The following is a 12,708-nucleotide window of genomic DNA, read 5'->3' on the forward strand; positions in this document are numbered from 1 at the left end:
ACTAGGAGCCAGGAGCTCCTTCTGGGTCTCCCATGTGGGTGCAGAGGCCGAACCACTTGAGCCATCATGTGCTGTTTTCCTAAGCACATTAGCAGGGAGCTGGATCAGAAGTGGAGCAGCCAGGTCTTTAAACAGCACCCATATGGGATGCCAGTGAGGCAGGAGGCAGCTTAACCTACTAAGCCACAATGCTGGCCCCCATATAATTTTATTTTAATGCTGCATAATTTATCAAACATACACATAATTAATCATTCCTATTGTTAGAAATTTAGGCCATTCCTAATATTTCACTATTATAAATAACATGACAATAAGTATCTTATCTCTTTGGGGTTTTAGGTGTTTTTTTTTTTCTAATTGTATTTATGTATTTGAGATGCAGAGTCACAGACAGAGGGAGAGACAGAGAAAGGTCTTCTATCCCCTGGTTCACTCCCCAAATGGCCACAATGGCTGGAGATGGGCCAATCCAAAGCCAGGAGCCAGGAGCTTCCTCCAGACTCCCACATGGGTGCAGGGGCCCAAGCACTTGGGTCATCTTACACTGCTTTCCCAGGCCATAGGCAGAGAGCTGGATTGGAAGAGGAGCACCTAGGACATGAACTGGTGCCCATATGGGATGCCAGTGCTGCAGGTGGAGGCTTAGCCTACTACGCCACAGCGCCAGCCACTAGGTGCTTTCTTTTGTTAATTCTTAACGTAAATTTCTAGTTGTGAGATTACTCAGCATTTATAATCCTTCTAAGATATGATGGCAGTATCTTACCATGGCCTTCTTGGGTCAGGGAAGAAACAGAGAATACCATTTTACTTTTGTTATTGTGATTTTTCTTTAAAGATTTATTTATTTATTTATTTGAAAAGCAGAGTTACAGAGAGGCAGAGGCAGAGGCAGAGAGAGAGAGAGAGGTCTTCCAACTTCTGGTTCACTCCCCAAATGGCCGCAATGGCCGGAGCTGGGCTAATCTGAAGCCAGGAGCCAGGAGCTTCTTCCAGGTCTCCCATGCGGGTACAGGAGCCCAAGGACATGGGCTATCCTCCACTGCTTTCCCAGGCCATAGCAGAGAGCTAGGTCAGAAGTTGAGCAGCCAGGACTCGAACCAGCACCCATATGGGATGCTGGCACTGCAGGTAGTGGCTTTACCCGCTACACCACAGCGCTGGCCTCTTTACTTTTGTTTTTTCTAAAATAGAATCAAAAGTACAGTGATTTTTTTTCCTCCTAGTATAAAATGCCAGCTTTGTCTTCATTCACCTCCCTTCACCTTAAAATGAAGTGTTTTAATTTTCAGTTTGATTTGCCTTTAAATTAGCAAATGCATTTTGAGGTTATTGAAAAGTACATGTCCAAAGAAAAGAAAAGCATCTTTCACTATCTAGAAAACCAAGGTTTCTCACAAGTTTTTTTGGTTTAAAGCTTGTGTGGGTCAGAGAACAACTTTATATAATGAAATTCATTTCTTTCTGGAATTTTAAATCGAAATATTATTCTTTCCCTATGTTTCAAACTCTCCTGCTGTTTCCATATTAGATGAACTGTGCAGCTTGATAGCCATTGCTGACACAGTGAAGCCTGAGGCAGAATTGGCTGTCCATATTCTGAAATCCATGGGCTTAGAGGTAGTTCTGATGACTGGAGACAACAGTAAAACAGCCAGATCGATTGCATCTCAGGTAAGTTGTTTACGGAGCTGTTGGGATGGGGACATGTGATATCTTCTGATCCTTCATATACATTTTACTTCTTGTCTTCAGATGCTAAGAAATTCACAATGCCTGTTATTTTCATTAGCACTGAGTAGCCCTACCTAGTCCCTTGAAGAAGAATCAGCAGCCTATGCTGGAAGGACTTTGGGCTTTGTGTGTTACTGTAGTCAGTGAAAAGGTATTTGCTTAGCTCGTGGGATGCCTGAGTGACATTGTATACCCCTTCCTGTTGATGCTTCCTTTGAAATGTTGCTCGTATTCTTTGTCAGTGCTGCCAGCCTAAGCCAGGCTCTCATCATCTCATGCCTGAAATATGACAATAGCTACATGTAGATCCTTTTCACATCCATCATGAATGCTACTGATGTATTTCCTGGTGTATCACTTTGACATAACCATTGTTTTGCTCCTGACCCCCACATTTGCCTTGCCTCCAAAGTTCTTTAGCCTTTTCAACTTTGGAAGGTTTTCTTTCCTCTTCTAGTATATAACACAAGCAATTAATTTATTAATTTATTCTCATATAAAATAATACAGAAGGCTATGAAGTAAAAAATTTGTCATCCTTTTCCCATGCTCCCTTTCTAGTACTCACCTCTCTGCTTTTTCATATGCGTGTATATTCATATACAAATGTATCACTGTGGTATTTTCAACATTGATTGGGTCATTTTGTATAGATTATTCAATAGTTTGCTTTTTTTCACTTAATAGTATGCCTCAGATCTTTGTCTATGTCAAAACATATAAAGTTATTTCAATCCTTCTACATTGCTGTATGGACTTCTTTTTTTCTTAAAGATTTATTTTATTTATTTAAAAGAGTTAACAGAGAGAGAGATCTTCCATCTGTTGGTTCATTCTCCAGATGTTTTTTTTTTTTTTTTTTGACAGGCAGAGTGGATAGTGAGAGAGAGAGACAGAGAGAAAGGTCTTCCTTTTTGCCGTTGGTTCACCCTCCAATGGCCGCTGCAGCCGGCGCATCACGCTGATCCAAAGCCAGGAGCCAGGTGCTTCTCCTGATCTCCCATGTGGGTGCAGGGCCCAAGCACTTGGGCCATCCTCCACTGCCTTCCCGGGCCATAGTAGAGAGCTGGCCTGGAAGAGGGGCAACCGGGATAGAATCCGGCGTCCCAACCGGGACTAGAACCTGGTGTGCCAGCGCCGCAAGGTGGAGGATTAGCCTGTTAAACCCCGGCGCCAGCCAATTCTCCAGATGTTTGTAACAGCCAGAACTGCACTAGGCTGAAGCCAGGAGCTTCATCTGGGTCTCCCACATGGATGGCACGGGCCCAAGCACTAGAGCCATCTTCTACTGTTTTTCCATGGCCATTAGCAGGGAGCTGGATCAAAAGTGGAGCAGCTAGGACATGAACTGGCACCCATATGGGATGTTGGCATCGCAGGTGGCGGCTTTACCTGCCATACCATGATGCTGGCCCCATGTAGGGACTTTGATTGTATGGATGTATCATAATTTATTTAACCAGTCCCCTAATGATGGATATTTGGGTGATTTTGAAAATGATGTTGCAAGCAGGGTAGTAATGAACATTCTTGAACATGTGTTCAAAATATAACTTGAAGTAGAATTTCTTGATCAAATGATGTGCCATGGAGAGACTGCCAAATGCCCTCCAAAAAGACAGTACCATTTACCAACAATATGTGAGAGAGTTCACTCTTCTACATTATCACTGCATATTGTTGGTCTTCTAAAATCTAGATACGTAGGGGCCTGTGTCCAGCAGGTTGGGCTGCTGCCTGCATTGCTGGCATCCCATATGGGCACGCCAGGTTGAGTCCCGGCTACTCCACTTCTAATCTGGCTCCTTGCTAATGCACCTGGGAAAGCAGAGGAAGATGGCCCCAGTACTTGGTCTCCTGCTACTGACATGGGAGTCCTGAATGGAGTTACAGGCTCCTGGCTTCAGCCTGGCCCAGCCTTGGCTATTGTGGCCATTTGGGGAGTGAACCAGCAGATGGTTCTTTCTCTTTCTTTCTTTCTCTCTGTTGCTGTCTCTGTCTCTCTGGCTCTCTCAAGGCCTTTCAAATCAAATCAATAAATCTTAAAAAATTGGGGAAAAATCTAGATATGTGGTGGGTGAAAAATGATGGCCCACTATTAGTTATGTTTCAGATACCCATTATTTCTTGAAATGAGTTGAGTTTGTTTTCTTCACATAGGTTGGCATTACAAAGGTGTTTGCTGAAGTTCTACCTTCTCACAAGGTTGCTAAGGTGAAGCAACTTCAGGAAGAGGGGAAACGGGTAGCAATGGTAGGAGATGGAATCAATGACTCCCCGGCTCTGGCCATGGCTAATGTTGGAATTGCCATAGGCACAGGTACAGATGTAGCCATTGAAGCAGCTGATGTGGTTTTGATAAGGGTAAGTCCTGTGGTCTGACCTTTGAGGAGTGTGAGATGGATCACCATAGTCACTGATGGTGTTGTAAAGTATGTGGAGCACAGTGATTTTGTGCTAGTTCCCATGCTCCTAGCCATTGAGATTTTGAGAATTTGGGGTGAGAGTATGGGAAATCTTACTAATTGCCTCCTAACATTCTCAGTCTAGTCAAGCAAGTAAAAATTGTATGCTTCCAGCATGAAGAATAAGAGTTAGGAATGTATTTATAATAAAATCTTAAAAAAATATTTGTTGACATTCTTTCAGTGAGATTTAATCCCTGTACCAGCATATAACCCTAAAAGTATTTTCAGGACCTTGAGAAAAATTCCTGAAAATCATCTTCCAAGGCTGACTCAAAGTTTTAGCAATATATGAAATTTGTAATTAACTTACAAATTACCCCAAGCTATGCATAATCTTTAATATATGCAGTATCAAATGCAAAAACTACTAGTTAAATTAAAGTCTCTCACTAATATCACAAATATTTCTGTTTTCAGAATGATCTTCTGGATGTAGTGGCGAGCATTGACTTGTCAAGGAAGACAGTCAAGAGGATTCGGATAAATTTTGTCTTTGCTCTAATTTATAATCTGGTCGGAATTCCCATAGCTGCTGGTATGTGACTAGTATTACTTTAATTTACTAAAGTTTTTTAGAGACCCAACATTTTGGAAGTTTAGTCTTCTTACTATTTGTTTTGAGTTTAGTTTTTATATGTAGCCCACTAGTATGTTGACAGGTAATGTTAAAATAGTTTTGATTTTCTTTTTTTTTTTGAAAGATTTATTTATTTATTTGAAAGTCAGAGTTACACAGAGAGAGAAGGAGAGGCAGAGAGAGAGAGAGGTCTTCCATCTGATGGTTCACTCCCCAACTGGCCGCAATGGCTGGAGATGCGCCGATCCGAAGCCAGGAGCCAGGAGCTTCCTCCAGGACTCCCATGTGGGTGCAGGGGCCCAAGCACTTGGGCCATCTTCTACTGCTTTTCCAGGCCATAGCAGAGAGCTGGATCATAAGTGGAGCATCTGGGACCCGACCCCGTGGCCATATGGGATGCCAGCACTGCAGGTGGCGGCTTTACCCACTATGCCATGGTGCCAGCCCCAGTAGTTTTGATTTTCAGCAATGTTTGTTGGAGCCAAAAAATCTATGAGCATTCTGATAGGTTTCTTTTATTTTTTCCCTCTGACATTATATTTTGAAAAATGTCAAACCTACATAAACATTGAAACAGCTGATACAGTCAATGCCTATGTCCTTCAGGTAACTGCACCAATTTTGTCACCTTGCTTTATTTCTTTTTCCATACACTTGCAATCATGTATGGATTTGCTTATTAATTTTTTTTTTTTTTGCTGAGGAGAACAAACTTTGGACTCACTACACAAATACAACCACTGTTGGCATTTAGTGTTATTTCTTTCCAGTCTTTCATACTCTACATCAGTTTTTGTCTTGTTAAATGGGATTGTCATGTACTGAGAATTTTCTGCTTTTCACTTAATATTCTATTTTTTGTTAAAGATTTATTCATTTACTTGAAAGTCAGAGTTACACAGAGAGAGAAGGAGAGACAGAGAGAGAGAGGGAGAGGGAGAGGGAGAGGGAGAGAGAGAGAGAGAGAGAGAGAGAGAGAGAGAGAGAGAGAGGTCTTCTATCCACTGGTTCAGTCCCTAGTTGGCTGCAACAGCTGGAGCTGTACCAATCTGGAGTTTCTTCCAACTCTCCCACGCAGGTGCAGGGGCCCAAGGACTTGGGCCATCTTCTATTGCTTTTCCAGGCCATAGCAGAGAGCTGGATTGGAAGTGGAGCAGCCGGAACATGAACCAGCGCCCATATGGGATGCCGGCACTGCAGGCGGCGGCTTTCTCTGCTATGCCACAGTGCCAGCCCAATCACTTAACATTCTATTATAGTTAACAAATTTTTTTTATGCTGAGAGGCCATATTAGAGAGCAATTAAATGAAAGAATATAACCAAGAAAAAGTACCTTTAAAATTGTTTATTTGGGTTCTGAAAATCTCCTAAATTTAGAGATTTGGTAAGACTTTGTAATGACAAAAGAGAAATAGTTATAACTTTCTTCTTATTCTCCCTGATTTGAGAGCCAGAGAAAGCTGTGAAATGACACGATAACAATTACAAAACAGTTTATCAGCAAAGTTATACAGATGCTGTGAGCATGAGGAGTAAAAGAACAATCTAATTCCAGTAAGACTAATTCATGAAACAAGTATTTTTAACAAATTATACAAGTAATATTTGACTGCTATAGAAAAAGTAGAAAAATTCAGGCAAGCACATAAAAATTAAAAGTGCAATAAATCTATTTCATCTCCCTTAGATGGACAAACATTAAAATGTCTGTCAAGGGGCCGGTGTTGTGGTATAGTGGGTTAAGCCACAGCCTGCAATGGCAGCATCCCATATGGGTGCCAGTTTGAGTCCTGGCTGCTCTGCTTCTAATCCAGCTCCCTGCTGATGTACTTGAGAAAGCAGCAAAAGATGGCCCAAGTACTTGAGCCCCTGCTGCCCATGAAGGAGACCTGCATGGAGGTCCAGGCTTCTGGCTTTGGCCAGCTCCAGCCATTGCAGCCATTTGGGGAGTAAACCAGTAGATGGAAGCGTGTTTCTCTCTCTCTCTCTCTCTCTCTCTTTTTTCTCTCTCTCCCTTTTTCTCCCTTTCTCTCCCCTTCTCTCTCCTTCTTTCCCTCTCCCTCCCTCCCTCTTCCTTTCTCCCTCTCCTCCTCGCTCTCCCCTTCCCTCTCTCTCTCGCTCTCGCTCTGCCTTTTATTTATTTTTAAGTCAAAGTTACAGAGAGACACAGATCCTCTATCTGCTGGTTCACTCCCCAGATGACCTCAGCAGCCAGAACTGCACCACTCTGAAGCCAGGAGCCAGGAGCCAGGAGCTTCTTCCTGGTCCCCCATTTGGGTGGAGGGGCCCAAGCACTTGGGCCATCTTCTGCTGTTTTCCTAAGCACAGTAGCAGGGAGCTGGATCAGAAGTGGAGCAGCCAGGTCTTTAACCAGCACCTATATGGAATGCTGGTCCTACAGGTGGCAGCTTAACCTGCTATGCCACAACTCTGGCCCCATAAATAAATCTTTAAGAAAACAACGTCTGTCAAAATCAAGGGTGGAGGCCAGCATCGTGGTACAGCAGGTTCAGCCACCACTTGCCATGCTGGCATCCATATCAGAGTGCCTGTTCAAGTCCTGGCTGCTCCACTTCTGATCCAACTCCATGCTAATGCCCCTGGAAAAGCGGCAGAAGGTGGCCCAAGTACTTGGGCCCCTGCCACCTACGTGGGAGACAAGGGTGGAGTTCCCAGCTTTTTGGCCTGGCCATTGCTACCGCTTGTGGAGTGAACCAGCAGATGGAAGATCTCTCTCCTTCTCTCTGTCCCTCTCTCTGTCACTCCACCATTCAAATAATTAAAAAATATTTTTTTAAGAGGGAGAGAGAGATCAATCTTCTATCTGCTGGTTCACCAGGTGGAAGCCGCAACACCAGCCCCAACTCTGCCTTTCAAATAAAATGTCTTTTTGTAAAAATCAAAAAACATAATCAAGGGTAGATGAGTTTGTCCAACATGAACACCCATACACTGCTGGTAGGATTGTGAACTGGTACATTCACTATGGAGAACAACTGATGAGTATTTGCCTCGTATTAGAGATCTGCCCATGTTATGACCCAGAATTTTCACCCTTAGTATAGATTCCAGAGAAATTCTCAAACATGGGCACAGGAAGACATGTACAAGAATGTTCACAGCAACACTCTTAGTGAAAAACTGACAACATAAATCTTCACCATTCTGAAGAAATATCAAATAAATAAATACTGTATATGACTGTATTAGAAAAACATTGGTAATCTATTTGGTGCTATCTATCTAACTAATCCAAACTTGTTTCCTAGGAGTTTTTATGCCCGTTGGTTTGGTTTTACAGCCCTGGATGGGATCTGCAGCAATGGCTGCTTCATCTGTTTCCGTGGTACTTTCTTCTCTCTTCCTTAAACTGTAAGTATTATGGTGTGTTCACCTTGGTATTTTGTGTTCCTTTTATCATCCATGATCAGTGATGATAGGTTTTACTCTTAATAAAAATTATTATTAGCTGCTAATACAGATTAGTTTTGTGATTGTCACCTCATGTAGTTTATGTATAGCAAGCACAAGCACCAAGTGGGGTAAAATTGAGGACACTGGCTGGCTTTGAGAAGTAGGATTTCTAATCATGTGATTCCCCACAATTGATTTCGAGCTATTTCCTGGCACTGTCCACGTTTGCACATTTCATACCAGAGAAATCTTCTGTCATTTGTGCTTGTGCAAGCGTCTAGTTCACATTTGGTATGCCTTTCATGTGTCCAGCTACAGGAAACCAACCTATGAGAACTACGAGCTGCATGCCCAGAGCCAGATAGGACAGAAGAGTCCTTCAGAGATCAGCGTGCACGTCGGGATAGATGACACCTCAAGAAATTCTCCTAAACTGGGTTTGCTGGACCGGATTGTTAATTACAGCAGAGCTTCCATAAACTCACTACTGTCTGATAAGCGCTCCTTAAACAGTGTTGTTACCAGTGAGCCTGACAAGCACTCACTCCTTGTGGGAGACTTCAGGGAGGATGACGACACCACACTGTAAAAGGCCACACACAGTGCCACTACTTCCGCTTGCTTTACTTGGACACAGTGTCCATAACTCCGCCTTAGCTCCTTGAAATAATTGGAAGGATTTTATATGGATCTCATGCTCTTACGTTACTGATTCTTTTGAGTAGCATTTGTCTTATGGCAAAAATACTTTTTCCAGGGCATCAGCTCTGAACCTAGCTTTACTTCACATTATTTTCTAGCAGTCTTTGTTTTTACTGGCAACAGATAAGGAAGAGCAGTGGGGTTTACAATAAGCCCTACAAGTAGAGACTGCTGAAGTGATAAATATTTTTTATTTGACCAAAAAAAAAAAAAAACCAAGAAGAGGATAAATAACATTTTGCAGATTTGAGAGCATGACCTTGAGACTATTCTTGAGCCCGTATCCCTGCCCCATCTGGAAGTAGTGGCTTTCGAAGCACTGTATAAAGCATCTAGTTTTAGAAGGGTAACAGTTGAAGCTGTTTAAAAGTAGATGTGCCTTATTTATTGCAGGCTTTCGTCTTTGCTCCTTACTTTTCCTGTATCCTTGTCCTTGTCCTCGCAGTTGTTTTCTTAGATACCCTGACATACTCTTAGATATATCTTTTGTTATCTGCTTTCCAGTGAGCCACATTAGGTTGCTTTGCATTGATAAAAGTAACTGACAACTTTTGCAGTATCTTGTTGCCTTTTCAAATTCTGTAGTTCAAAAGCCCTTGAAGGGTCTATAGGGTCCCCTGCCTCCCATCTTCCCATTGTTTTAAAAAATACAACGCAGTCTTCCGTCTGTCTCTCTAACTCTGTGCTAGCTTTGAATTCACTCCAGCTAAGTTCATCTGTAAGTTGTTTTTGGTGTAATCTATGAGTCTCAATCCAGAAAGTCAATGTTTGAGCCTCTCCCACTCAAAAGGTTTTCAAAGATAAACACTATTATCTTTAACAGATACGGGTCATACACAATTACCTGGATTCACTAGAACCATCTTTTTTCAATAGAATACAACCACTTTGCTGGCATATAAAATTTAATATATTTTAATTATCTTTTAGTGTCTCAGGCTCTCAAAACGATTTTAAAATAATGCTATTTCACAATACTGCTTTTACCAAAAATATGGTCAATTGTGATACAGAAATTAGAATTTTCCTATCTTATCATCCCTTTTAGTCAAATGTCTACTTTAATTTAAGATGTTTGCACTTGCTAATTTGTGTGGTTGGCAAATGTAGGGCTTTATTCCCATTGCCATATGATTTTAGAAAATCCCCTCTTGAGTGCCTGAGAACTGAAACATGGCTCAGAAAGCTGGTACTTGCATGACTGTTTAAGTTTCCCTATCAATTGCAAGATGGATTTCATGTGTAGAATATGTGAATGAAGAGAACTCATAAGTAAATTCCTAACATTTGGTTCCTATTGTCTTAGGTAAAAGCTACTAGCACAATGCCCGTTATATAGGATTTATATTGAATAAATGTTAGTTCTTTTCTCCCATGAGGTCGGTGATAAATATAAAAAATCATCTTGATAGAGCAGAGTCCAAAATCAGGTGGGGGTGAGGGATGGTTTTCCTCCTCTCCTGTTACCTTTGTCTTTTGTCCTTATGCGCGCGTGCACACACACACACACACGTTTACATTATTCTATACTGTGTTTCCAGATTTGGAAATGATCTAATTTCTAGTTCAGCTATCTTTAAGAGAGAACTGAAACTGTTGATGAAGGTGCTATTAATCCATTTTAACCTATTTTAATGAATTATGAGTGAGATGGGTGTCATAAGCTCTTTTGTAGAACAATGCGTATGTCATCTTCCATGCCTCCAATTTGAGTTTTAATATTTGTTTCTTATTTTGATTCAGGTGGCCCAGCTGATATGACAAATGCAAAGTTGATATTTCTTACTCTAGGGCCAAATTGTGAAAAGAAGATTCCCCCTTCCCTCTTTCATATTCTCTCTCTCTCTCTCTCTCTCTCTCTCTCTAAAGCACTTGAACATAGCCAGTTACTACTTTTATTATTATGTGTGTGATTGAGGCATGTTCTGGGCACCAGATATATGTCATAGGACAGTGGAAGTAGCAGCTCATGGTCTGGGAATAATCAAGGATGTATGTTCAGCTCTTACTACAACAACAGAAAACATACTGTTTTGAAAGAGTTGTGCTTTAAATATCTATAGCCACCTTTGAATTCTCTGCAAGTCCTTTTTATAACCTGGAACTTCCATTAGCTTCAGAGAGAAGCTGCATTCACATGAGAGAGAGGTGATTTACAGATAGACTTAAAAATGTAGCTTTCACTTAGTAACTAGCTTTAAGTAACTAGTTACCACTAGTGAGAACAAACTTTATGTGTGTCAATGTGTGTATGTTTATTCACAAACATGCATATATACAGATATATGTACACACATATTAAAAAGTAGGTTTATGTTTAAATTTGATATTTGAAGTTCTTTATTTGTGTCTCTTTATCACTCTTCTTTGTTCATTCAGCAACCATGCCCCCAGGCTGAAGATAACACCTTAATGTCCAGTGTTGGTTCAGACTCAACTGTGGGGCACCTTTAACATAAATATCCAAAGATGCCTTTTGAATTTTATATATTAAAACACAACTAAAGTGTTTAGTATTGTAGTCTAAAGAAGTGTGGTTGTCAGTTGTGAGGAATAGAAATATTATTTTTCCTAGTTTAGTGTCAACATTTTAGAATGTTAAATTTGATGCCTTGTGAACAAATAATTTTATATTGTGCTTTAATTTTTTTAAAAAATACTCTTCATTCATATGTCCAAAATGCTAAAAAATAGCAATGTAGACGTCTCCAAAAATTTTAGTGTGTATATATTTTCTGTACACAGCTTAAAATCAAAAATGTGTTAGAGAATTTTTTCCATTACTTGTGGATCTTGCTTTAAAATGATTTTTCTTGATATTTATTTTACTCTATTTTGTTATTTTCTTTGGGTGAGGCATCTGGTTACTGGTTAGTTTTAAAAAGAATAAAGACATTGCTGTAATCACTCCATTTTGGTTTTTTGTTTTCTTACTTTTCTATATTAAAAGTATTTTACCAAATATAAAAAGATAGATTAGTGCCAAATTAATACTTACTTTTACACTAGCTTTCTGCAATCCCCCAATCTGGTATGAGTAACTAGAGAAAGCACAAAGCTTCACTAATTGAATTCTTGCTCTTCAGTTAAAAGACCTTTTTTCATGATAATTGATAATAAGTGCCATTTATAGCCAAAACCAGGCGTCTCAACCTTATGTTTTCAGTTAAAGAAATGTTTAGCTAAGCATTGTTAAACATTGTTTGGTACCCAAAACAACAGTGGACGATATTGTGCAATATTCATCTACTGTATTCAGGATCTTCAGTAGTTTGCTTTTCCATAAGCATGTAACTGATCATATTTCTGCCAAGGATGTGCCTTGAACTTTATAATTATAGTGCTGTCAAAAAAGTTTTTTGTCCATGTCTCTTTTGTTAAATCATCCAACCCCTTCTACCAGCAGTTGCAAACTACCCTTGCTGTGTTTCTAGGGTTTTTTCTCCCAACTATTAATCCGCAGTAGGGCAGGATTGGAGGCCGCACCACAGGGGGTAAGGTGAGAGGTAACAAATCTGTTTTCCTCTGGGCTCTATTCCTCCTGGCATACCATGGAAGATCAGAAACTAAGAAAGAATGTAACTGTCCTCATTTCCTTTGTGACTTCTAATACATTCATTAAAAAAAGAGATTTATTTATTTAAAAGAGTTACAGAAGAAGAGAGGGGGATAGAGGTGTCTTCCATAGAGGTAGAGATGGGGTTGGGAGGGGGGTCTTCTATCCGCTGGTTCACTTCCCAAATGGATATAACGGCCAGGGCTGGGCTGATTCCAGGCCAGGACCCAGGAACTTCTTCTAGATCTCCCAT

At 40.7% G+C, this 12,708-nt stretch overlaps 1 protein-coding gene across 3 annotated transcripts in view; it reads left to right on the forward strand.

Moving 5' to 3' along the window:
- ATP7A (ATPase copper transporting alpha) overlaps positions 1 to 12,242 on the forward strand; it is a 126,803-nt gene extending 114,561 nt beyond the window's left edge. For all 3 annotated transcript variants that reach the window (XM_062184506.1, XM_062184507.1, XM_062184508.1), the window contains 5 exons: positions 1,535 to 1,677; positions 3,898 to 4,101; positions 4,623 to 4,740; positions 8,053 to 8,155; positions 8,510 to 12,242. In XM_062184506.1, the coding sequence (XP_062040490.1) occupies positions 1,535 to 1,677; positions 3,898 to 4,101; positions 4,623 to 4,740; positions 8,053 to 8,155; positions 8,510 to 8,786 (845 nt within the window). In that variant the 3' untranslated portion in view covers positions 8,787 to 12,242. The remainder of the gene's footprint in view (positions 1 to 1,534; positions 1,678 to 3,897; positions 4,102 to 4,622; positions 4,741 to 8,052; positions 8,156 to 8,509) is intronic.
- Positions 12,243 to 12,708: the final 466 nt, after the last annotated feature.

Source organism: Lepus europaeus, chromosome X (genome assembly GCF_033115175.1).
Source record: "Lepus europaeus isolate LE1 chromosome X, mLepTim1.pri, whole genome shotgun sequence".
NCBI classification, from domain to species: Eukaryota; Metazoa; Chordata; class Mammalia; order Lagomorpha; family Leporidae; genus Lepus; species Lepus europaeus.